Source organism: Cyanistes caeruleus, chromosome 3 (genome assembly GCF_971803275.1).
Source record: "Cyanistes caeruleus chromosome 3, bCyaCae1.hap1.1, whole genome shotgun sequence".
Classification (NCBI taxonomy): Eukaryota; Metazoa; Chordata; class Aves; order Passeriformes; family Paridae; genus Cyanistes; species Cyanistes caeruleus.
In genome coordinates, this window is record NC_141703.1 from 17,248,437 (window position 1) to 17,274,942 (window position 26,506).

Genomic DNA, 26,506 nt, shown 5'->3' on the forward strand with positions numbered 1-26,506 from the left:
GATGTAAAATGTTCCATTAATTGGATTCCTGCTCATTGATAGAGTTTCAGCTGTTTGCAGGTATGGACACCATCACTAAGGAAGCACAAAATGTGGCAAATCTGGATGACACCAAGAAGATCAACATGAAATTTAGGGAACACGACCTCTGGAGAAGGGTTGAGTGAATGTTGTTAACTTTCACTCAAAAAACCCCAGTTGTTAGAGGATTGCACATGGATGTGAGAGATCCGTCACCCCTGGTCCGCAGGACGTGGGTACCACAAGATGTTGAAGCCAGGTGTTTCCTCAAGGTCCCTGGTTTCTGGCTGTGCTTGCCAGATGCTTGTTGCTGGTGGCCCTGCTGAGGCTGTGCTGGGTTCCCAAGGGTTCCTGAGGACTGGACCTTCTCTCCAGGGTTTGGCAAGGAAGGGGCTGATTCCTGCTGCTCCCAGGGAGGCAGACCCATGGTGGTTTCAGAGAAACTCTGCTGGGAATAGGAAACCAACCCTGTGGATGTGGCTTCAGAGTTGCATCTCAAAACAAACCCCCACAAGACCCAAAACAAAACCAACCTAGTGATCCTGAACAGAAATAGGCTAATTTAAAAAATACTAAGGCATTGTCTGATCGATAACACTCAACCCAAGCTGCATTTCCAGAGCGAATTCATGCATTGATATTCCCACTGATTTGCAGTAACTGCTGAGGTAGATTAGCAAAGGTATTTAAATATTAAGATGGAGTCATTTTAGTAGCCTTAGTCACCTTAGTACTTAAACCCAGTTGATTTATATTTCAGATTAGGTATTTACACAACATGCTGTGATCTCATAAAGTCTCTTGCTGCTTTTTGGTGGCTCAGTGGACACATTTAAAATTCAGGTTTTATATCTCCTGATTGCTTTGAAAAGGAGGTCTGTTCCCTGAATCACCTGGGCTTTGCGAAGCCTTTAACAACATGGCCCTAAATAACCAACCAAGTACCCTATCTCAGACTAACTGGAGTTTCTTCCTGCCTGGGAGTTAAGGTTCTTGGTTTGCTGTTTCAGTGAAGTCTCTAAATATTTTTACAGCTTGTCACCAACCTGTTAAAGGATTGACAGAACCTGAGCTACCAGAGACACGGGTAGGCTATAGATAAAGTGACCAGCTGTATCATTGACAGCACACTTGGGAAACATTAACCAAAAGTAAAAGCCTTTTATAAGAAGGCTATAAAATGGCAGGAGTAATTATGTTTTTCCAAAGTTAATAATTGACTTTTGTTTATTTGGCTTTTTTATAAAAAACTTTTTCCTTTCTCTCCTATAATGAATAAAACCTATAAAAGGTCCAGCAAATTGGATTCAGCCTTTCTTCTTCACCGTGACCATGCTTGAAGGCTGATGAGCAGAGGCCAACAGAGAAGCTTACCTGAGAAAACCCACTTGTTGAGAGGTTCTCATGCTGAACATGAATATGTTGGTCCATTTCTGGCTTCTCTGTGGCCTGAGCGCTGTTGTGGCCCCTCAGAATGTCACACAAGAAGCCCAAGAGTTTTTAGAAGAGTTTAACAGGAGAGCAGAAGATATCAGCTATGAGAACTCCATTGCGTCATGGAACTACAACACCAACATCACTGAGGAGAATGCCAATAAAATGGTAAGTGCTCCATCCTGCAGGTTTCACTCTTCTCGTAGGAATCTGACACTTTCTGGTTTGTTTTGGTTCCACCAAGCTTGGCTGAAGTTGGAGTGTTACTTCTCTGGTAGCTGTGCTTCATTTTGGGGAGGTAAAGGGCCTTGCTGTAATGTAGCAATTCAGATGTGCCTGGGCCACTACCAGCCTCTACAGCCTTGGGTTAGTACCTGGACTACCTGCACTGCACAAGGATGTCCAGAGGCTGGACTGTCCCTAGCCATCACTTCAGGTGAGTGGAGGGAAAAGGCAAGGGAACACTGCACGTTCATCCTCAAAATCTGTGTTGGATGGGGGGAGATGCTTTCTTCTGCTGAGTCCAACACCACCAGTGCCTCCTGTGTAGTGTTTTTCTGTGGAGTTTCCCTTTCCAAAAGCAAAGCATTTCCCTTTCCTCTTGGAGAGAGCATATCCTGAGGGTGAAGATCTTCTCCAAGGGCCTGGGGTAGGTGCGGTCTGTGGTGCAAGGAAACAGGATTTGAATCTTGCACCCTCATGAGTTCAGGTCTTCCACTTTCCCTAAGACCAGACAAACACTGGGCTTTTTATTGACACAGGCAGTTGTTTTACTTCTCAGTGAATATGCAAATGTTTTCTGGATGCAGGAATTCTGTTAAATGTTTGCTGATGGATTTATATAGCTGCCCACACCAGTTACCCAGTGGTGGACCTTCCCCCTGCCCCCATCACTCTTCTCATAGTCAGGGCTGTTGGTAGACTGCCTGGAGGTATTAGACCGGGAAAAATGAAGTGAAATCACAGACTAGCAAATGCAGCAGTGGAGTTTCTATTACAATGGTCTTGTATGTTGGTTTGAAAATCCATTTCTATCTGCAGGAAGGACCACAGCATTTTTACTTATCCTGTCTTCCAAAACAGTTCTTGCTTCTCAACACTAGCCTCTGTCTGCCCCAGCCTCGGGGTCTCTAGGCAAGAACTTGCAGGAGCAGGCAGCCATGGTTACTGATATTGCCATGCCTCGGTTCAGGATCTTGTAAGCTCAAAGCCTTTCAAAATGAACAAAACCACCTTGAATTTTTCTTTGTTTTGAAGTGGCATATTTTTTAAAGTTAACTCAAGCCTTAGAGAAAACAATTCAGAGCATAAAAGCGAAGTTGAACATCCTAAATCTATTTTTGCTTAATGGCCGGTCTTTCACTTTGTGGTCATATAACTTAATTAAAACATGTTTTAATTATCATATTTCTTAATTAAAGCAAGGAGACTGGTTGCTGGAAGAAATCCTAATGACTAATCATTGTCAATCTGGAATTTTTTCCAAGGCACCAGATACTTAAACTGTAATGTTTCCAAACACATAAAATGAAAGACCTTTATAGTATTTTCATCATTAATGAGATGATAATAAAATACATGAGGAGATACCAGCAATAAAAACCAATTAGTCAAGTGTTCAGAGAGAACTTTTTCTCTCTCTTGATCTCTTCAGCAGCACTGGTAATAAACCCACTGTTTCTCCTCCTCACATTCTGCTGGAGAATGAATAATGTTAATGAATACTGTCCCTTCTGGCTCCTTCACATCCATTTTCCTTGTAAATTGTGTCATAAGCCCTACAACTATTCCTCTGACTTATCAACCAATTCCTCTAGTTGTGGAAATATCAGACAGCAAGACAACTGCTTTCCCCTGGCTCTTGTAGCCAATGAGCCCCCTCTTCTGCCCTGCCAGTCCTGAGGCCTCTCTGTTCCTGCTCAGGACAAGGAGCTCAGGAACACATTTGCACAGTGGTGCTCTTCCTTTGGGTGCTTATCAAGCTCTTGCCCACTGAGCTCTGCAAGCTGCTGAGGAGTGTTAGCACTGTTTGCTCCCATGAAGGGGAGAGTTTGGAAAGCCTGCCAGCGATGGCTAGGATGGAAGAGATGTGGGGCTGGGATTACCATGGGTTTACCTCTGCCACCACCCCTCTCTGCTGGAGCCTGGAGCAGTGGGTGCTGTGCCCGTCACACATGGGGCTGAACAACTCGGGTACAGCCCTGCAGAAGGTGTTGGTCTTACTGGTGTGTCTGCACAGGGGCAAAGGGTGCCTGAAAGAGCTCTGAAAGAGTTTTACAGGTGTTACAGGTGCCCAATCCACGAGCTGGGAAGCCCTAGCATAAGCACAATTAAATAAACTCTCTCAAGGACCCAGGTTAATTGGTACTGTTCTTGTTGCCATTTGGAATGTTGTTGATGTGTTAAACTGTGTACAAACACATTAGAAAAAGGGGGATAAGACAGTCCCAACTCCAAATTGTATTCTAATGCTGCTGCTTTGTGCACTGAAATTTGGGAGTTTCACATATCATGGTCTGTAATTGCAGAAGTGTTAAAAGCAGTGTCCAATCTGGGCACCTTCTTTAGAGCCTCCTTTGCCTAAGTATAATCTTTTATTTGCCAGCATTTCAGAAGAAAGTGATATTTGCCTTAAAAACAGACTCAGTATCACTATCTTGCATGTTGAGTTTTCCTACTACTGCAGCAGAAATGGGAATTGACATCTGGGTCACAGATCTCTTTGTGCCCTGGCTTATTTCCTAACTGGTGGGTGAAGAAAAGCATTAAGGGAAGAAAACATGATTTAGAGTAGGAGAAGACACAGCAAAGTGATGCTGGATCAATTATAACAAGCAAGGTGTGCATAGACAGTTATGCTTTTCGGTATTCCCAAAGAAAAATGGTTATCTGGATGTGAGAATAAAACAAAGCCAAAAAGCTCTCTAGCCATTTCACCGTGAAGTGCAAGTGCTCAGCCCACAATCATGGGTGTTCTTCACCAATAAAGCTCTTCCTAGAAGTGACATTTTTGCCCATTGAGTGCATCAGACCACTCCACTCTTTTGGAGGGATTAATTCAGGGTTGTGTGAACCCCTTGCAGAGCCAGGCAGGTGCCAAGTGGTCCGCATTTTACGAGGAGGCCTCCAGGAATGCCAGCAACTTCCCAGTAGACAGCATCACAGATGACCTCACCAAGCTCCAGATCCAGACTCTCCAGGAAAGAGGATCATCTGTGCTATCATCAGAAAAATATAACAGAGTAAGTTGTTGAATGTAGTTCATCATTTTTGGTGGGTGAGTTCAGCTGCCTCGCATGGTGCTGTCTGCTTGTTTCAGGATGATGCAGTGTATGGTATGGAAGTGTACTTGTTCTAGATGCTCACAGCAATACAGAGCTGTGGGGTAGTCTGGCCTAGGAAGCTTGTTGCCGTTTCTGTCAGCAGTTTTGTTGTGGAATAAATTTCAAACACGCCTCAGAGCAGTCCTTGCACTTATAGATGGATCAGCCATAAAATCGAGAAAGGCATGTTGTAAGTGCTTGGTGAAGTCCAGACCTAGGGCAAGGAGCAGAAAGGGATGGGTAAAAGGCCATTCAATGAGTCAAAAAGGTGGAGATGGAGGAAGTCTTTCTTTCTCTGAACATAGTACATTACCACATTGTGAAAAAGAAGGAATGATTCATTGCACTGGCCACCCTGGGATGCCTGAAAATGGAGAGGGTTCCACAGAAAGCTGATGAAGGGCAGCAAGATTTGGCAAGAGTCATAATGAGATTTAACATTTGCACTGACGAGTTCACCTAAGAGGCAGGTATATGGATAATGATTCTATGTGAAATTGGAGTGAGCAGCTATGCAGACTCAAAAGGAATTTATAACCATATACTCAAGAGTTAAATTGCTTTCCCTTTGCTGAAGATCAAATTGAAACATAGTGTTGAGTCATGGGAACCAACAGTCCAGGATCCTACAGTCCTCACTACAGAAGAATGGTGAGATTTTTCTGCCAAGGTCAGCAGTGCTAATCACCATGCAAGGGAAGCAGCAGATTGGCTGGATCTCTTGTCTGATCCAAATATGATACATTTCTGAAAAAGAGATTGTCTTGGTGGGTATGCTGACAGTTCATACAAAAATATATTTATTTTGGATCACAACAGTGCACCAATGTTAATGTTGTCTCTGTTGAGGATGTATGTTCTTCAGTACCTTCCCTGTTTAGGTACTTAGAATTTCCTAGATAATGGCCTTTGGGGCTGAAGTCGTTGATTCATGTTGGAAAGTGACTTTTTTATACAGTCTGATGGGGTTCCATAGGAACATCTAAGTATTCTTCACTGACACAAATTTTGCCTGGGCACTGATTTAATTTAATGCTGACAGAATTTAGAGCTACTCACTAACTACCCCTCCCACTGACAGCTTTCAAGTTCTGATTTAAAGCTCTAAGTGAGAAACTGCATAGTCCTATAGGGAAAGCTAAAAGTGATACACGTTTTCCTTGAGGCATGAAGACGTGAAAACATTAAAAAATGTTTAAAACAAAGCTATGTAGCATAGGTTCTGAGATAGAGCTGAAAGATTTCAGGTGCATTTTGGCTTTCAGCTGGCCCATGACATGAGCCATAGCTTCTCAGTGATGGAGTCCAAGCAGATCCATGCAATTAGTGGGACGTGATGTAAACACCCTCAGGCAACAGTCATCCTGGCAGCACCTGCCAAAGGGGCCTTTTTTGCTGCCACTCAAAGCCACAACCTTCCTGCAAAGTTTATGTGGGTTCATGCTTATGGAAGCACATTGATAAACTTTATTTTTTTTTACTGGTGCTGTGCATTGACAGCTCTCTTGTGACAGTCAGTGCTCATTGAATCCAGAGCTCTGTCTGACTGGATATTAAGAACCTGCAGGTTTATGTCATATTTTTGGGAGATTATCTGTCTTTTTCAGCTAGGTCTGGTTCAGTAATGCATTTAGGCAAATTCTTTCATTAATCTCTCCTGAGCTCAAACATATGCTTAAATATTAAGCTGGTGGGTGAAGTGTTGATTCTAGCTCTTAAGGAATTAGCATAATTGGCTGTTATTTTGCACAGAGTGTTTCTAACAGGCTATCTTGCATCTAACTTGCAGCTGAGCACTGTGCTAAATACAATGAGTACCATCTACAGCACTGGGACTGTCTGTAAAACCAACAATTCATCTGAGTGTTTGGTGCTGGAGCCAGGTATGACACCAACCACTGCCTTACTGTGTTCTTCACCCTGAGGGTACAAAAAGAGAAAGCCAAAGGGTGACTCCTGACTGCAAAATAACAGGCTGTAATTTCAACAGATATTTCCAGCTATCTAAAGCTTAGTCACAATTTTATTGCACCTCGCTGTTCAGGGATCTCCATTGGACCTTCTGCCCATGGGACATACTGTCTCCTGTTAGTAGTAAAAAGAAATTGGGGAGGGCTGCTCAGCTTGTCAGGTGGCAGCCTGCCTGTCACCTGAGGTTTGCCTATATCACAGAAAATCTATTTTTTATTCCCTGCCATCAGTCATGTGGGACTCAATGTTGTGTTAGGCCAGTCCTGAGAATTCTACCAACTTAAGGGAAGCTAATGTGGAGAGAGCATTTGAGAGACTCATGATGTGCTTCTTGCTTCTTAAAGACAAGGGGAAAACCTTAAATTAGGAAAGGATGCAATGAAATAGTGGGATCTTTCAGTATATCAAATACAAAGTGTTTTCTTCTCCTTTCATGAATTTCTTTCACTTTGGTTTGTTTGCCTGCTGTGAAAGAAAAATTCTGCTTTTCAAAGCCTAGTACCTTCTTTTTTGTTCTGACAGGTCTGGATGCTATTATGGCTGAGAGCACTGATTATAATGAGAGACTGTGGGCCTGGGAAGGCTGGAGAGCTGGTGTTGGCAGAATGATGAGACCATTATATGAAGAGTATGTTGAACTTGAAAATGAGGTTGCAAGGCTTAATGGTAAGTCACCTTTTGCTTTCTTTCTGTTTTTTTTTTTTTGTTTGTTTGTTTTTTTTGTTTTTTGTTTTTTTGTTTTTTTGTTTTCCTTCTGGCTTCCAGAAACTAGTAAACATACTGCAGTCTTACACAATTTTCCCAGGAATTCAAAACACATACATAATTTGCACATAATTTGCTCTTGGTGCGCAGGTCTCAAAGAAAGAGGCAATGCAGACAACTGTTATTGACCAGTTCAGAGGTTTCTTCCCAGCCTGGAACAAGAGGCACCTTTTTGTTGGCACCCTTCCTTGTTAGCACTTTTCCCAAAGGCCATAACTCATCAGTGCCCCTCATTACATACCACCCAGGACTACACCATTTGTGATTTATGGACAAGCACACTCCATTTAAACAGCTTCTGAGTGCTGCTGAGTTTTGGTGACATCTCCTCTTTCCTAGGGGCCTTGGCCTTCTTGCAGCAGCCACAATCATGGGTACATTTATAAGCATTATCCCCTAGCTGGAATGATCAGATTTGATAGGCCTGGGTGGGAATGTGTTCTTCCAGTTTGAGATCTCCACAAATCATATGGAACTGTCTTTTCAAGGAACAGCAGCAGCTGCCTTCTAATTTTCTTTTGGGGTCATCTAAGATAGTTTCTGAAGTAACTACATCATCTGTCTCTTGGCCAGACTGCAGCTGTATCACCTGCTTTCCCATCCTCCTTGTTTTGAAAAAACTCTCAAGCTGGAGATGGATGATAAAATATGGCCCAAATAGTAAGACAGGGAAAAAACCCAAACATAGTCATTATGGGCTCCTCCATACCACTAAGCAAGATACTTCAGCTAGGAGTCACTCTTACTCCAGGCTTGATGGAGCTCAGTGGACTGGAAGACTTAGTGGAACTTGGAGCTGAATTTTACTTCTGGTGTCTGCATGTGTCCTGGTGGTTTAGTTTCTGGAGGAGGGGGCCCATATTCAATGTCCACTGGTTTATGCCTTCTGTGAGAAACCCTTAGCATCCAGCCTGAGCAGAGGCCGCTGTCCCTCACAGCCACAGGAGCTCCAGTCAGGACTCCTGATTTCCTCTGACCTCCATCAGAGAACGACCCTAACTAGCAGATAATCATGACATCAATTTCTGAATTTACTGGAAATCTTCCATACCTGCATGTTCATGAGACAGACCCTCAGGGAGGCTTTTTCCTCTCTGCTAAACCCAGACTAGCGTTTTGATGCTTTGCTTTGGGGGAAGGCTGCAGGTCTGCATGGGATCTGCAGGGAGCTGCACTTCCCCTGCAGACCTAAGCAGTGCTACATGTGGTGTCCTCACGTGATGCATCCATGCTCTACAGGTTATTCTGACTACGGAGACTACTGGAGAGCAAATTATGAAGCAAAGTCTCCAGAGAATTACAAATACAGCCGTGACCAGCTGATTGATGACGTGGAGAAAACATTTGAGCAGGTAGAGGCAGGAAGAGTTCTCATCTGGGTTGCAGGGTTGTGTTTTGAAATGGTGGGCTCATGTGCTGATGTTATGAATGAAGATGGAACCTGTTTTAAACTGGCTGATCTCAGTCTATGTGGGTTTAACAGAAACAGATGTGAGGAGACATACATGGCATTTCTACCTCTGTAGTCATTCAAGGACCAGCTTGGTCCCCAGAGGCTGGGAAAGAGGGAGCTCTACAGGTCCACGTCTCCCCTCCAGGTAGGGTCCGTGGGGTAGATGGCACCCTTGATATTCCAGCTCAAAAGTTAGCAATGCTCCCTCCCTCATACCTGAGCAGGACTTCTGAGGCTGGAATCTGGACTCAGTGCCTGACCCGTCAGGCAGGGAGCAAAACTCAGCTGCAGGTTTGGGATGCAGTTATCTGTCAAGGCTCTCTGTTTAGGAGTAATGAGCGGAATAGAGCAAAGTGAAAATAAAAAAAAAATTGTTTTGTTCTCCTCCTCTGCCTCTAGATAAAACCTCTGTATGAGCAGCTGCATGCCTATGTGAGACACAAGCTGGGGCAAGCGTATGGCCCTGAGCTCATCAGCTCCACAGGAGGCCTCCCTGCTCACTTGCTGGGTATGTCAATGCATCCATGTTTTGCAAGCCTGACTTAATGCACAGGACAATCACCTTCAGGGCACATGGGTGGAGAGTAATCTGACTGTTTAATCAGGATATTAACAAAAAGGTTACAGATAAGAGAAGGGTAGAGGGGAAATGGATAAATTTCTAGCAGAGATGACACAAGTGCTTAGCAGCAGTGGCAGGAAGGGAAGGCAGGTTCTTATCTTGGCCAAAACTCACATATCACAAAACTCTAGCACTGGGCTGGGACATTTCCCTCCCCTCTGCAGCATTTGTCTTCCTTAGCAATGAGAGTTTCAGAGACATTTGTTTTTCCTTTCAAATTTTAATCTAAGATCCTACATTTCATGACTTGGCTTTCAAATGATGTAGCATTAAGCTGCTGTAACAGTTTGTGTACCTGAATGTGGCACAACAATCATGCGGACTAACAAAAAGGATGTTCAGTCTTCACTCACCTTTAGGAGTATGATCAGTCCTGAAACTATATTATCCAAGAATTGCAGATATTGGGTAATAAAAGGATCCTTGATCTGAGTTTGACCTATGAATGACCTTCCAGAGCTGCTCCCCTCCACAACTGGATCAGGCCTGGTTAGATGAATAGGAGTCCCTATTTTTGACACTGCACAATTTATAGACCTGTCTGGCACCTCTGAGCAATACATAATAAATCATTTAAAGTATTTCTTTGTTTCTTTCTTTTTATGAAGGTGATATGTGGGGTAGATTCTGGACAAATCTGTATGCCTTGACTGTTCCCTATCCAGCCAAACCAAACATTGATGTAACTTCTGCAATGGTTGAAAAGGTAAGACATACCTTTATGCAATATGCTTTATGTAACAAATCTAGAGGGTATAAAAATTATGCACCACATATCAGCTGCTCTCTAGAAATCCATGGCTGCCCTCAGGCAGACACATTGCCAACAAAGTGTTGCTTTTTTGCATCCCTTTTTTTGCTTTTCACCTTTAAGTGCTTATGCATTTTTCAATGTACCTATCCCCTTAGCTGTTCTCTGTTTTACTGAACCCTCTTTGACCCCCTTAATCTTGTCTCAAAGTCTATTTTCCTCAGAGACACTTAGACATTAAGAGATGTATTTTGTACTTATAAATATTTCAGGACTCCTGGAGTGGGCTGGTATCAAATATGACCTTTTCCAGTCATTACCATAATCAAATAGTTTGTATATCACAGTTTGTTTTATTTTTGTCAGTCTTGTTTATTTGTATACAGCTAGAGAAACTGCAGTGCTGCCTGTTTTCTTTTGATAACTGCATAGCACCATAAGGTCTGTGTTTGGGATCTGTAGAGCTAGCAGCTGTGACAGCACCTTTACCAGACCAAGAACATGGGTAAAGATAATTCCCTGTAGTCTTGCCAAAGCCTTTCTCCCTTTTTAAAATTAAAGGGTGATAGACGGAATTTGTTTTTTGAAATGCAATGGTTCACCTGAAATCTACTCTCCTCTCAGGCAGCAGTCCATGGAAATGGTATGCTGGTAAGAGAAGGAATAGTTGAATTTGATTCATTAGCAGTTTTCATAAGTCTGCATTAATCTCACCTCTGTTTTACACTACTGACCTCCTTGTAGTCATAAATATGAGTCTGTTGAAGTACCACTGCAAGAAGGGAAGCATTATTTACAGAGCCTTTGAGCAATGGGGGGGATTCATCCTTGTTGGTGGGTGTGCCCCATTTGGGGTTTTCATCCAGATGAGCTGTTTGCTGCCCAGGTGTCTGTGAGAGCTCAGTCCAGTAAATGCAGAGCGCCTGCAGGGTAGAATAATAAAACTGCTGAATGGCAAAATTATCCTGAACATAACCATGCAGTTTTAATGCATCTGATAAACAACTCCCATAGATACATTTGCCAGGTTTTATGGTTCTGGCTGAAATCCCTCATGCTCATCTGCTGGGAATGTAGCTCCACTTCCTCAAATGAGCTGTCCCCAAGTTGACTGAAGGGTCAGGTCACAGATCTGACATATTACTGCCAGGAATGCATTTTTTATCTTACCTTATCTTTTATTGAGAGCTTCTCTGGTCTGGGTCAGGTGCTATCTGCTGAACCTCGGAGTACAGAAGCCTATTTTGTTTGCAGAGAAAACAAAAATTTTAAGGGAAAACTTAATTCCAGTTTCCAGCAGAATTCACAGAAGTGCCAAAGGCAGACACTACTGACTTTCTGTCGATGGGCCAGGTGCAGCTGTGAAGCTCCTGGGAAATAAACACAAAATCAGCTGCCCTGTGTTGAGCAGGGCAGTGGGAACAGGCTGCACGCAGAAACCAAGGTTAATGGTGCCACTCTCTCTTTCAGAAATGGAATGCAATTAAAATATTCAAATCTGCTGAGGCCTTCTTTGTTTCCATTGGCCTTGATCCCATGACTGAGGGCTTCTGGGAAAACTCCATGCTCACAGAGCCCGGAGACAGCAGGAAGGTTGTGTGCCATCCTACAGCATGGGACCTGGGCAAAAACGATTACAGGTACTGAAATTGCTATGACCCCTTTTTGTACCACCTCCTAATTTCTCCTTTATTTTTTTCTGGCTGAAAAGTGGGGAGAGGAAGACAAGAGAGCAAGGATGCTGTGAGACTGTAAACCCTTCTGTGTAACTTTTTCTGTGAAGATCTACTCAATTTTACTAGTAGATCTACTCTCAAATTTTAGCTGAGATGTGACTAAGATTTTTATGAATTAGAGAAATATTTACTATGTTCTAGGGCTTAGAAAGCAGAAATTCAGGTGGATACCATTGCAATTTGTGGACTGCACATTTTGCAACAATGGCAGCAAGGGAAAATCTCCTGAGTCCACTGTCTATCTTTAGCAGAGTTATCCAGTTTCATGAAAATCCATCAGTCTCTTCCACATCTGGGAAAGGAGTGGGACAGCAAGTTCCCACACAATGCATACTTTTCACAGAAATTCTGACCCTTCTTGCAGTCCCCACAGTTACCCAGGGAAAGAAACTGGTGTGAGGCAGAGCCTTAGTGAAACACATCAGCGTCCCACCTCAGCAGTCTGGGGAAGGTGAAAAAAAACTCTATTTGGAAGACATTCCTTTAGTAAATTTAGTACCTGTAGTACCTACACAAGGATGAAGTAGCAGGAGTCACCAACACACAGAGTTTTATAAATTACTGTCTTACTAAGATTGCTGGTGGTTAGTCACGTCCACATGTGCAGTGAGTTTATCACCAGGTTTTAGGGAGCAGCTCTTCTCACAAAACAGCAGTTTTCTCTTATTCCCTGGACAATTTCAAGGTGGCTGAAGGTGTTTTGCTGAGTTTCCCATGAAGTCTTGCTGTAGCAGGAGGATCTGCACTGCATACCAGGACGCCCAGGTTTTGCAAGAGGCATTTGCCAGCTCTGGAGGGGCTTTGCCCCATGGCTGTAGCAAGCAGGGCTCAGGCTGCCTTTCTCTGGCCCTCTCTCCCTCTAACCATAGACACTTTATTCTGGTGTGTAGGATCAAGATGTGCACCAAAGTGACCATGGATGACTTCCTGACTGCACACCACGAGATGGGCCACATTGAGTACGACATGGCATACGCGGAGCAGCCCTACCTGCTCAGGAGTGGTGCCAATGAGGGCTTCCACGAAGCTGTAGGTGAAATTATGTCACTTTCTGCAGCCACTCCTCAGCACTTGAAATCTCTTGGTCTCCTAGAGCCAACTTTCCAAGATGATGAAGGTAAATAAATGCATAAATATTATGTATTTATATGAAAGCACTTGCTGGCCTTATTTTGTAGCAGACGATTGTGCCTGCAAACTCAGCAAGCAACTGACAGGCTTCTGAAAATCTTACTCCTCTAATTTACTGTATTTTTCCCCAAATCACATTGTGAAGCAAGGATCACTGCTTTACAGTGCTGTTACATAATTTAAAAAGAAATATCTAGCACTTCACTACCTTCAATACTGAACTACCCATCCTTAAATCTTCATAGTTCATTTAAATGGGTCTCCAAAACTCTTTTCAATCTCTGTTGCATGAATACATACATATCTCTATCAAGATATGTATTTAGCAGTTCAAATGAAACTGAAACCATGAGATTTACATCTCACACTTAAGTGAATATTGAGTGACATCATAGGTAGGCCCTCATTATAATGTAGTTCATCTGGCTTCTGAGTACTGCCTTAGATGGACAAAGATGCACATTTTATACATTTTGAGATGTCTTCAGCTCAAAATTCCTCGAAGACACGAAAGGTTCTCAGTGATGGGTAACTAAATGTTATCATTGACTGTTGTCAATGTCAACTAGATTATTTAAGAGTTTGGGGGAAAGAAAGAGAGACAAAACAGTGTACAATTCCTAATTTATCTTATGTTTTTTCCAGTAATATTCTTCCTTCCACTTTTTCTTAAGTGAAAATCTGTAATTCAAATGAGCTGTAAGCATTAACTGTAAAGGGAAGCAACTTTAGCCATCTAATCAGATACTAATTGCTACTGTAACCATTACCTTAACTGCTTCTCTCTTCAGAAACTGAAATCAACTTTCTTCTCAAACAAGCACTAACGATTGTTGGAACAATGCCTTTTACTTACATGCTGGAGAAGTGGAGGTGGATGGTGTTTAGGGGTGAGATTACAAAGCAGGAGTGGACCAAACAGTGGTGGGAGATGAAGTAAGTTTGAGAAACAAAGGGGACTTTTTTCATATGAACCTGCAAACTCAACCCCAGTTACTCAACATGGTGAGGTGTTTGTGCCTCCATAGGGCAGGAACTGTGTCTCTGGGTGTTTCTGTAAATACCAGTAGAGTGCCAGATAGAAATACCCAACTGTGATGCAGACAATGTCTCATAAGCCATATATCCCCATTAACCCTGTGTACAGCCCCTAGCAGTTTACCCTACCTCTCAAAAGACTTTCTCCCTGTTTCTAATGTCAGCTATCTGATAAAGACAGCCCATGGCCTTTGCATGGCCTCTCTCAGATCAACATTGCTGTCCCCCTGACAGATTCCCCAAGACATCTTTGCAGCTGAAGTACAGCCCTTCTCTGAGTGTAATTGGTCATGTGTGCTGGTGTGCTCCCCACATCCTTAAGGACAAGTGGAAAGTGAAGTTCATTGTACTTGCCAGCCAGAGAAGCATGCAGATCTCAATCCACCAAATATCTGAGCACACTTCTCTGCTTTGTGTCTCCTCCCCACCTATAGTGCTTTTGGAGGCAAATTGTCTGAAAGATTTTAGACTGAATCTTTCCTTTCTTGTGTACTAAGATACCACCTTTCACAGTAAAGAAAATACAGTTCCCTGGGCAAGTAACAGCCAGAGGTGCCTTTTCAGATTATGCCCATCAATCAGTCTATTTTCAGCACCTTGGAGCACAAGATTAAAAATAACTATGACTCAGAGTGGAGTTTGTAATTTCCCAGGTTGGTTTTAATATGAGAGCAGAAAATGCAAAAAAACCAAACAAGCCCCACACTGAAAATGGAGCCTGAACTCTAACACTAACATGAACAGTAAGCCTCCATCAGCAATCAGAATCTATAATAAAACTTGATATATGCAAGCCTCCTGACCCACTGTAAAAATCAATCAGTTTCAATGTATTCAAAAGTAGCAGAGATGTCAGAGAAATGTAGAATGACAGATTATTCAGGGAAGCTTATGACATTTGTTGCAGTGGCACTGCAAAGCACTCTACTTGAAATACAGGTTTATGAAAAATACATCCATGGAAGCTTATTACAATTTTCAGAACTCAAGGTATGGGTTTGTTTCTGTAGTACTTCTCAGGAAACACAGTCTCAGGAGAGGAAAATAAAGAGAAAGCTCATCTCCAGCCCGGTGGCACAGGAGGCCATTTACCTTTTGGTTTGCCCAGTCTCTGCATGCCCTTGCCCAGAACAAAACACAGGTCTCTAAATTTGGGATGGTCCAGGACATGAAGTGGTTGTGTGAAGCTCATGTCTTGCAGATTATTTCATACCACTAATTGATCCCTGCACATCCTCCTCTCAGAAAAATCCCTTCCTTGCACTATGAGTTTCCAAACAGTTTCCTGTCTGTGGTCTCCAGCTGTGGAGCAGAACTTGCATGGGGTTACTGGGGACTGTGTGGAATTCTTCTGTTTGCAAGTGAGAGGTGTCCATATATATCAGACAAAAGAGAAGAAAAGCTGAGTCAGATTACCTTTGCTTATTGTCTAGAAACAGAAACCCTGTTTTTTTCCCTTCATCTGCAGGAGAGACATAGTTGGTGTTGTGGAACCAGTCCCTCACGATGAAACCTACTGTGACCCTGCCACACTGTTTCATGTGGCCAACGATTACTCCTTCATAAGGTAGTGCAGTGTTTAATTCATGACTTAAGTTTTGTCTACAGAACAATCCCCAACTCCCCAGGACCCAGTCTTATTTTGTTTAAAGCCCAGACCGAAGGTTGCTGGTTTCAATGGGAGTGTTTCTCTACACATCGGGGGTTGTTCCATAATGATCTCTGAGCAGTGAGGAGGCTGTTGACCCTCTTGCTGAACAGAAAAGTTTCACGCTGCCATCAAACCAGCAGAAGCACTTCTGTAAGAGGTGTTTGTCTGCTGTAGAATCACTGTGCCCCTTGTCACTTGGGCCACGAACATGCAGCCCTGGATGTCTGCTGTGTCCCAGCCGCCTCATTTTAGAGGGCTCAGAGCAGAGAGCTGGACCTTAAAAGCTTTACTCTCTCCTGATTTATGTGGCAACAAACAGATTTGGGGCTCTTCTAGCCCATTTGATCTTGGCATTTTGCTAAATTTGATTTAGATTAGCCTATAAATACAAGCTGGCCTCTCTCTGCAGTGCAGTTTCCCAAACAGGAGTGACAGCTGATGCAGCAGAGCTTTCCAAAGGTCAAAGGCTTCCAGGTTTCCTTGACAGTCAGCTAATACAACCTGTGCCTCCCTTTTCCTTGCCCTTCCTTTAGGTATTACACCCGCACCATCTATCAGTTCCAGTTTCAGGAGGCACTTTGCAGGGCAGCTAACCATACTGGCCCTCTTCACAAATGTGACATTACCAACTCCACTGCAGCTGGGCAGAAACTCAGGTAACAAAGCACATTTCTCATACATAATAAATCAGAATATTACAAAGCTTCTGGAATAAATGAGGTTGCATCAAGAATAAACCTAGCTTGTAAATTTAGCCTAAACCCGCTCAATTCATTTTGACAAGTTGACTAAATTTATGTACTCTAAGGTTCTAAATGTCACAAGTTTAATTACTTGTTTGTGGAAATAAAATATTTTTATTAGGAATAATGGGATAAAGGAGTGAATCAGAAGCAAAGAGAAACACTTTTATACTGAACACAGAGTGTTTTTCTTGTCTAGATGGAACATGGCAATAACATATTACTTCTCATTCCACATATACAGACAGTTGCTGGCATTAGGGAGATCCAAGCCCTGGACTCAAGCACTGGAAAGTGTAACAGGAGAAAAATACATGAATGCAGCTCCCCTGCTCCACTACTTTGAACCTTTATATGAGTGGCTGAAAAGAAACAATTCTGGCAGATTCATTGGCTGGAAAACAGACTGGGCTTCATGTACGTATAGCTTGTGGGTGATTTAAGGACACTAGTTATTCTTTACAACCCTTGGTTAGCAAAGTCCCTCTCTTTTGTAGCTGTTGAAGGCTATTCTCCCTAGAAAAACAGGGTTATGGTAAATAAACACTGAGCTGTAAGTTTTACTCACAGGAAAACAGTTCGGCTTCCTCATGGCCAGAGCTGCAGAAGTCAGCACATGACTTGGTCAGAGACCCACTCAGTTCTCAGAAATGGAGGTGCCTTTTTATTTCATAATGACAGTACTCAGAGTGTGGGATGGCTCTACAGAAGGAAGAAATATTCAGAAGTTTGGTCTTGTGTGGCACTTTCCTGAGAGAATGTGCCTGCATTGCAGCTGGGAGCCACTGGTCCTGGGAGCCAGGTGTAGGGGCAAGCTAGTACAAAAATATTACTGCTATGCTTTTTCTGACATGTGTTAGTCAAAGAGGGGAGTTCAAGGAGAGGAAAAGGAGGAGGCTGTGGAAAAATACATTTTTCAGCTTATTGTGACACTGAGTGATGACCCAGCCAAGTTACATTTGTGTAATGATTGCTGGTACTGGAAAACACTCTAACTCTTACAGCCCTGTGCCAGTCTCTGGTAGTGGGATTCACCTAACCAGGCATCAGCATCTGCATCTAAACTGCTCATTCCCAGTGGTGGGAGAGATTAATTTTCCTTTAATCTGCTACAAAACCAGACTTGGGAACTGACAGCTCAGATGAGTGTGTTTGCAGTAGAGGTGACTGAAGGGAAATAAAATCAGTCCCACCAAGCTCTCCAAGGTGAGCAAGGGAACTTCTAAGGAAATTTTAGTCACCTCAGCATTTCCCAGGAGCAGACTTTTCGTTGCTGCAGCTCTAACATGGCCCTTTTTTCTTTTTAAACCAGATTATAGCAATGCCATCAAAGTGCGCATCAGCCTGAAGTCAGCGCTGGGGGACCAGGCGGTGAGTGTGTTCATCCTGTGGCGTCCTTATTGCTTGGGCAACAGAGGTGTTGTGATAATGGCTCAGAAAATGGGTCAGGGAATGGCTGATCTCCGTGTCTGAAGGGTGGCATCAGCTCAGGTGGAGGGTTATCACATGTCTTGTCTGAGTTTGTGGTCAAGGTTCCCTCTAGATTTAATGGAAGAACTTCTCCAGGGAGTGAGCCCACCCATTTTAGGAAAGGCATCTCAGCTAGATGATTTATTCTGTAGAGATGCCAATCATGATTTTTCACCTCCTACAGAGCAGGCCTGGAGGGCTAACATAGAGGAGCCTGTGTACATGAAAATGGCTGTATTTTCCCCATTTTCTGATGTGTCCACTTAAAGCTTCTACCTAATTTCTTCTAATTGCCATTGTCATGGCTATGGTGGCTGCCTTCAGAAGTTACTAGAGCAGCTAACTTCACATTTAAAACAGGCTGGTGAATCCCACTCACTGTCCTTGAATGCTCTTGCCTTCAAACTGAAACACATCTGTTAGCATTTCTTTGTAGATTTTTATTTGGCTGTTTACAGTAATATTTCCAGGCCCTGATATATTCAACCGCCTTCCTGTCCTCCCACCCTGATGCAGAGACAGCTTTGTTATTGAGAGTGTAAGGGACAGTGCAGGGCAGCTGCTTCTGTTTCAGATGAGGAGAAGGGCTTTCATTCCCAAGAGCTTATCTGCTTTCCCCAATTATACCAGCTGGTCCAATAAAATGTATTACAGCAATGAAAAAATCTCATCAAAACCGAAGATGGCTTTTACGATTTTAAACAGAGCATTGGCTTAGCCCATCTGCTTAACCCAGGCTGAAAATTCACTCCTTATTCTAACTCTTCCTCTTTATGCAAATCTCATGGAGGCAGTGTAGAAGGTTTAAGTGCAGACACTTCATTCCTGTTAATAGCTATTTTCACCTTGCAGGACATTAGTAATTTTCCAAGAACAAGTATATCATCAGGCAGGTCATTTAGACCTGTGTGTTGGAGCCTATTGCACTAGCAAGGACACAAACCATGGGCTCATTTTTCATATGAACTGATGCTTTTGCTTCAATCACTCTCTCACATGCAAGCCCCACTGGAGTTTTATTGCTTCCTAGACTGCCTAGTTGAGTTAGATACAATTCAAAACTGATAGCAACAGCATAAAAAGGTTCCATATTACAACACGTTTATTAGTCATTATGGTTAATGTTTAGCTTAATATCATTTTTATGCCTGCCTTTAGCTATCATAGTCTTTTGTTGTGCAATTGAGCAGCTGTAAAACAATCTCATACAGATTACTTAATTTGAATTATTGTATGGACAGTAGGTTCCTAAGCTCTGAAGAGCAAGCCATGCATTTTCCTCTCAAAACCAGTTCACATCACCAACTTGCAGGAAACCTTTTCTATTCGGTTGCTTTCTGCCTCCCCAGCAATTTCCCTTTTGCTGAGCCCCCAGGGACATGGCTGGATGCTGCTGTGGCAGCAGCAGTAATGGCACAGGCAGGGGGAATCTCGGGCAGGAATCTCAGCCCAGCCACACAGAGCAAAGTGTTTTGGGTGCTTTGCACAGCTCACAGTGCACAGAAGCTGTGGGCCCTGCGGTGCAGTTGTCTGAGTAAGGTATATTTTGAGTTGCTTTGCACTGACCTAACAGCATAAAGCACTCTGAGTATGCCAGCAAGCAGTTTTGTATTTGTGCTCGTTAGCCCTGGAGAGAGCAGGCAGGGAAAGATTCCTGCTTTGAGCTCAGGTGGAGCTGTGCTGGGCACACCTGCAGCTCACAGCCTCCAGGCCGTGGCTCAGCCCTGGCTCTTACCAGCAGGGACATTTCGATAGCCCCACGTTCTGGCAAACTGAGCACCCAGACTCTCGTTGGGCTCAACGCCAGCTGTACCAGAGCGTGCACTGCCTCAATTACCCTGCTAATTGTTCTCAGGCTGATGAGATTGGAGCTGCAGCCGCAGCATCGCTGGATCACTGGTGCATCTGGTGATGAGGCTGAAACATCCACAGCTTTGCTTCAGCTGGGGGTTTATGAAAGTGCCCTCAAGAGAAAGTGCTACAAGATCCCACTGAATGCCTTGGGGTCTGTTATATTTAAAATAAACAGTTCCAGGAACACCAGCCCCTGATTGCCACTTGAAAACCAGACCCCACTCCAAACATGGATCCAAAATTCTCTACCAGGTCAATGCCATGTGTGTGATCTCAATGCCAGGTGTGTAAAGGGCTGTCACACAAGACAGTGTCAGGCAATGGAGAGCTGCCAGCCTGCAGGCATTTAGATGTATTTTACAATGAAAAGTCCTTTTTTGAATCACAGGCACACTTACACTGTGTTTCAAATCACATCTCGGATCCTGTAACAGAGCAGAGGTGCTTGGCAGAGTTCATTTCTCTCTGAAGCACAGTGTGCAGTGGGTGCCTGAGATGCCTGGGGAAGCTGTGTGAACAGTCATGACTCAAACACTGATCAGAAGCCAGCCAGGTACTTCCCATCCACACAACCAATAATAGTATTTATAAAAGCAATTGAGAGGCACAGTGGCAATTAAAATCCATTAGACTGAAAAAGACAAAATATAAGTGAGAGAAATTAATAAATTATTAAGAAGTTAGCATGCTAAGTACAGAACGCTTCAGTAGAGGAATCAAGCTCAATTAGATCCTGGTAAAAAAAAAAATAATAGAAAAGCAGTACTGCCAGCCTGAAGATGTTGGGCATAAACAGAAAATTGAGAAACCCCAGCAATAGCCTCTTAGCTGTGTAGTGAACAGTGCCAGCTGCCGGAGGCAGCAGCAGTAACAGGAGGAGGTGATTTCAGTGCAGGGCTGTGCAAGCAAGAGACAGCCTGGGGCCTTTGCCTCAGCCTTTCCTGGTGGGAATGGCCAGGGCTGGCACAGCCCCTGCCCTCCAAATGCCCTGAGGACTGTTCTGATTGCCATGGCCTCGGGTACCTGTGCCTTTCCCAGGACTTGATCCTGAATGGACTGACAGCAGTGGGTTCATCCTGCCCTTTCCTCCCCTTTATCAATAGAATCAGGACTCTTTAGGTTATGAGGGACCTTTAAAGATCAGCCAGCCCAGCCCCGCTGCAATGAGCAGGGACATCTTCAGCTAGATCAAGCTACTGTAAGCCTCACCCAACCTGACCTTGAATGTTTCCAGAAACTGAGTATCCACCACCTCTCTGGGCAACCTGTTCCAATGTCTCACCACCTTCACAGTAAAGAATTCCTTCCTAGTAACTAATCTAAATCAACTCTCTTTTAGTTTAAAACCATTACTCCTTGTCCTATTGCAACAGACCTGGCTAAACAGTTTATCCCTTTCTATCCCTGGCTTCCTCATAGATATTTATACATCTTTCTCATTTTACATCAGTGTCAAGAAGTGGACACATTTGAAAAATGTAGCTGGGTTTTATAAAGCCTGTTACAACAGAGCTGCCTTCTACCACAAGTTCCTGAATAATACTCAAGAAAGTCAGGAGCTGACTGTCTATCACTGGCAGCATTTATAGGCTTTCCTGCCCAGGTACCATAAACACAATCAAATCTATGCCTGAGGGGAATAAAAAGATATTGCCACAGAGTTCAGTTGGGAATTTTCCCTTTGTGCACACATGCTATTTCACAACAGACCAGGCTGCTTTATCACCTCCTGTGGTGGATTTTGCCCCCTGTACAGCTCTTGGTTCCTGCCCCAGAGAAGCTGTCTTTGTCTTCCACTGCAAATAACTTTGGACTCATAAGGCAGGCCGGGAAAAGCGTGCACATAGGCAATAATTTATTTTTTTTTTAATATCACCTATCTATTTTCCAGGGAAAAAAACAAATATATGCTTACTGCAGAAGTACTGATACAAAGAGTTTTTTACCAAAACAGACCCCAAACAAAAATCCTAGCTCATCAAGCAAATAAATTAGCCACCTTCACACAACTACTCTACCACAAAGTTTCTCCTCCTTAACAGAACAGGTCTGCAAATAAAATTATGTGATTAAAACAAGATCTAAATAATGAAATCTTTGAACTTCAAAGAAAATGCACTATATTTGGTAGGAATAGCCTCGCTGTTGCCTTTTCTCCCTGTAAGTCACAGAGGTGTGCTGGCACTGCAGCATCTTCAGCAGTCCCATATAAAGGTGCTAGAGATTGCAGAGGGACAGAATGATGTCTGGCAGCAGGGATGCCTCCTTGGTTATCCTCCTGCACAGTGCCCAGATTAACAGATCTAAAGGGTTTGAGTTGGTTTCTGATGTGCTATCATGGCACAACTAAATAATACTGAAGTGCATGCCAAGCATTAGGTTGCTATTTCTTTTTAGAAGGATTTCTTAATGTCTCTAACTTCTTGCCCTCTCTGAGGAATTTCTCTTGTGCTGTTCCTGCAGTATGAATGGGATGAGAACGAGCTCTTCTTGTTCAAGTCATCTGTCGCCTATGCCATGAGAAAATACTTCGCAAAGGTGAAGAAACAGGAAGTTGACTTCCAGTGAGTGGCTTGCTTAATTGTGCCAGCTATGCCTGCATTGCTCCTGCTTGGCTAATGACAGGAACTGGTGGGATTAACTGTGCCTTCTGTCAACTGTAAGGTGAAACAATGAACAATATGTTCAGCATGAACAACATACCAAACAATGAAACAATGTCAAACATCGGCTCTTTGTAAAAGGCAAGATGCCAGCTTGGGTAGATGGTACCTTTCCCCTCAAGAGCCTGAAGTTTAGGAATAATGTGTTAGTTAGGTAAGAAGGCTTTGTCTCCCTCAGCTTATCACTGATGGAGATGAACCTTGACAATTTGTGCCCAACACTTACATCAGGATATCAGGAAAGGTACACTGATTAGAAATAAACATTTCTAGCTATGTATGTGTATTGTACTGAATGTCCAAGGGGTTTGGGGCCAAGGAAAGATGAACATGTTGACTATAAAACACTAGAATTTGGTACACACTTACTAATTTTATCTAGGTTCAGTTACAAGCATAAAATCTTTCACCTGAAGGTGATTTTGGTAAGAAAAAACCCCCTTTGACTAAGTATCTTCCGTAATGTTCATAAGCTTTCTACTTAAGCTATTAGACATTATAGAACATCAGTCATGTAATATCTAGAATCTGCTCTAGAAAAATAAGGAAGAAAGCTGCTTTTTTCCCACTTAGTACTTCATACATTCTTGAGACCAACCCCAAACATTCTCTGTTTTACAAGTGATTATGTGCTGTGGAAAATTACACCAAGACTTCCTTTAGGTATGAGGGAGACTCTCTCCAGCTCAAGTTACAAATTAGCACACAGAAAAAGGAATTCTGGCAGGAAAATTGATTTCACTTCCCAGCTGATTTCACTAGGAAGCAATCCCCCAGTGTAAACTAAACCCCTGGCAATGCCAATCAAACACAACTGTTCACTTGCCCAAATTTAAAGCTAATGTCATCTCAACAATGAAAATAACCTTTTCCTTCTGTTTCCCCTTCAGAATTACAGACGTTCATGTCAGGGAGCAGACACAAAGGATCTCCTTCTACATTACTGTCAGCATGCCAGGTGATATCGGTGATCTTGTGCCCAAAGCTGATGTGGAAAATGCCATCAGGTGAGATTTTTTTCTCTGGGGTAAAAAGCCAAACAACCAACCAACCAGATGGAAGGTTGGAATGGAAAACAGTGCTTAAGTCAGCTGAGGCAGAAGCAGTGACAAGAAAGTAAATTCTGCAGTTAAAATGGAAATAGTGGGATGAGAGACACTAGGATGAAAACTGTTATGACAGAAAGAAAACAGACCATCTATCAGATGGTATCTTGGGCAACAGCCAAAGTAAAATGTTTCAGGGGACTTGTAAAATTGCCAAAACACACCTCATTGCATCATACCTTGCCAGCAGATCTAATTGCTCAAATTTTAACAGGAACTATTCTATATACTGAAATGTGGAATACAGTAATGATGTGTGCATGCACACGTGTGTTCTTCCTCTCATTTTGAAAAGTCAGTATAAGAATTATTGTTAACAAGGACTCCAGAATAATGGTGTACTAGAAAGACAGCCAGATGTATTTGATTATATAGAGGAGGTCAGAGCAGGGGCTAGCTCCCACTTACAGGTCAGTGAACTTACAGGTCTTTCACAGCATGGTGTGACACCACTGTAATTCATTGCTATAAAAATGATAAGTAAAACTGCAGCTCTGCAGAAAATGGTGGGTAATGTGCAGTAGGAAATGAAGAGGGCACAAATCTAAAAGCAGCATCAACATGATATGGGGTTGAAGAAGCAGTGAGATAAATTGGTGAACTAAGGGAAAAGAGTATGGCTGTGAAAGTTACTCTTGGGTTAGCACTCAATAGCACACGTGGAAGTTTAAGGAAAAACAAGGCACAGATGATACAGCAGGGAAAGGGTCTTCAGGGCAGTGAGAAACACTAGTCAAAATTGTTTAAGATTGTAGGAGGGAAACAGGTAAGATGTCAAAGCTGTGGTTTTATGTGGCATAACTAAGAAACTTTTCAATAGACAAGAAATAGTGAAGAGAATGAAGAATACAAAGAGAGAAGGAGATCTAAAGGTTCAGCTGATAAATGTTAAGACTGAGTTTAAGAGTCCATAAAGTGTCTGAACATGTCGGTTAAGCTGCAGTAGGTTAAGGGTTTTTTAAGTTCCTGTGGTTGTCCTCACATGCCAGAAGGAATATGGGTTTAGCAGTACCTCCTCTGCAGCCTTTTCAACTGAACAGTTCAGGGGAAGCTTGGCATGCTGGAGATTTATAAAACAAATGAAAACTGTTCCTTTCATTCCAATATATGTGTGAAACTCTTTGAATTTGCATTCAATGGCAGTATGTCTCGAGGACGAATCAATGAGGCTTTCAGACTGGATGATAATACCCTGGAGTTTGTGGGAATACTTCCAACCCTGGCTGCACCCTATGAACCACCAGTAACTATCTGGTTAATTGTATTTGGGGTGGTCATGGGTCTGATTGTCGTTGGAGTTATTGCCTTGGTCATCACTGGGCAAAGAGATCGCAAAAAGTGAGTAATATTTTTTGATACTATGCTCATGGCTACTGGAAGATGTCTTGATAATTGAATCATAAGGATTTTTAGAAATGAGGCTTCAGTTTTACTTGAAGCAAGTTAAGGAATGAAAACCTGTTGTCCCTTTCCCATCAACAGTGCTAGCTAAAGGTTCATCTCCCTGTTTCTCAGTACATGACAGCTTTGGCAGCTTAATGCAATTTCCCTGTCACCATCAGTTTAACCAACTTTGTCCACAGGGAGCTGCAGGGCGGCTAGGCTTCTGCCAGTCCTGCTGCAGGGAGGAGGGGATGTCCTGCTGGGAATGTGGTGCTTTCTCCAACAGCAGGGTTGCCCACATTCATCAGCACCTGTAGTTTTCTGTAATCTGATTGTAGGCTGTATAGTAATAATATTTTCCTTAAATATTATTGCATTAACAAGGATAGCTTGGTTGGTTTTCTATGTCCCTCCACTAACAGGGTTTCTAAGAACATAGCAGATTTGCTACAGTGCTTAAACCTAACTTGATTTCTTTTATATAAATATTTCCAGTTAAACACAGTATTATTTAAAGTCAGGAATTCTGGGGATCCAGAAGGACTTGAACAGAACAGTGATGATCTAATATAAAATGAATTTCCATTACAGGAGAGCAAGAGAAAGCAGAGGTGAAGCAGGATCAAATCATGAAGAGGTGAACCCTTATGGAGAAGAGGGAAGAAGCAACCTGGGCTTTGAGCCAGCTGAAGAGACACAAACATCATTTTAAACTGTGTGGGTACAATAAGGGCTTCTGTTTTTCTCTTCATTTCACTTTTAACAATAGTGCCTAGCAAAGGAGCAAAACACTATGGATGTCATCAAACAATGTCTTCTGGTTGACCATTGATCTACTGGTTCATGGCCAAAGCAACTAAATCTGCTCTCTGTGTGGTAACTAGAAAACATGCATGGCTTTTCTATGAATTATGTGCATAACATTACACACCATCTGTGCTGCTTTTCATGTGTGTGCAGCATCCAACTTTTGTTTCCTGTGTAATGAGAAACAAAGGCTTGGAAGTATATAGTTGTATACAGACCAAGACACACATAAAAATAACTCATATACTCCTGAAGAACATCTTGATCTTCCCAGATGGAGACTTCAAAAGTGTTGAAAAGTGATGAAAAATCCCTTGACTATCAGAAGAACCTTAGTGATAAAGAACTCAATTTGATATAACTGCAATTTTTGCACCTTCAAGAAATCTGTATCAATGTAAAATGGATACTGGATGAAGACTAACAAGCACTGGAGGTTTATTAGAAAATCATAAGTTATTTTTCTAACTGTTTGCTTGATAAGTATTGTAGAAACAAAATAGCCCATGCTCCCTCAAAAAAAAAAAAAAAGCTCTTTTATGTTGTATTAAAAATGGAAACTTCCTAAATACTTAATGATCAAA

General features: G+C 42.7%; 1 protein-coding gene across 1 annotated transcript; it reads left to right on the plus strand.

The window, feature by feature from the left end:
• Window positions 1-1,312: 1,312 nt before the first annotated feature.
• Window positions 1,313-26,506, plus strand: ACE2 (angiotensin converting enzyme 2). Its single transcript, XM_023918416.2, has 18 exons — window positions 1,313-1,623; window positions 4,539-4,697; window positions 6,568-6,661; window positions 7,272-7,415; window positions 8,754-8,866; window positions 9,367-9,475; window positions 10,198-10,295; window positions 11,811-11,980; window positions 12,967-13,193; window positions 13,999-14,143; window positions 15,714-15,812; window positions 16,430-16,552; window positions 16,884-17,056; window positions 17,952-18,010; window positions 22,427-22,527; window positions 23,517-23,633; window positions 24,876-25,070; window positions 25,707-26,506. The coding sequence occupies exons 1-18, from the start codon at window positions 1,426-1,428 to the stop codon at window positions 25,825-25,827; spliced, it is 2,445 nt and encodes an 814-aa protein (XP_023774184.2). The 5' UTR covers window positions 1,313-1,425; the 3' UTR covers window positions 25,828-26,506.

Excerpts from the sequence above, each read along its gene's own strand:
- ACE2 (XM_023918416.2), top strand. The coding sequence starts at position 1,426 with ATGCTGAACATGAATATGTTGGTCCATTTCTGGCTTCTCTGTGGCCTG. Across the intron at positions 13,194-13,998 it reads AACTTTCCAAGATGATGAAG|AAACTGAAATCAACTTTCTT; the intron begins GTAAATAAATGC and ends TTCTCTCTTCAG. Across the intron at positions 14,144-15,713 it reads AAACAGTGGTGGGAGATGAA|GAGAGACATAGTTGGTGTTG; the intron begins GTAAGTTTGAGA and ends CTTCATCTGCAG.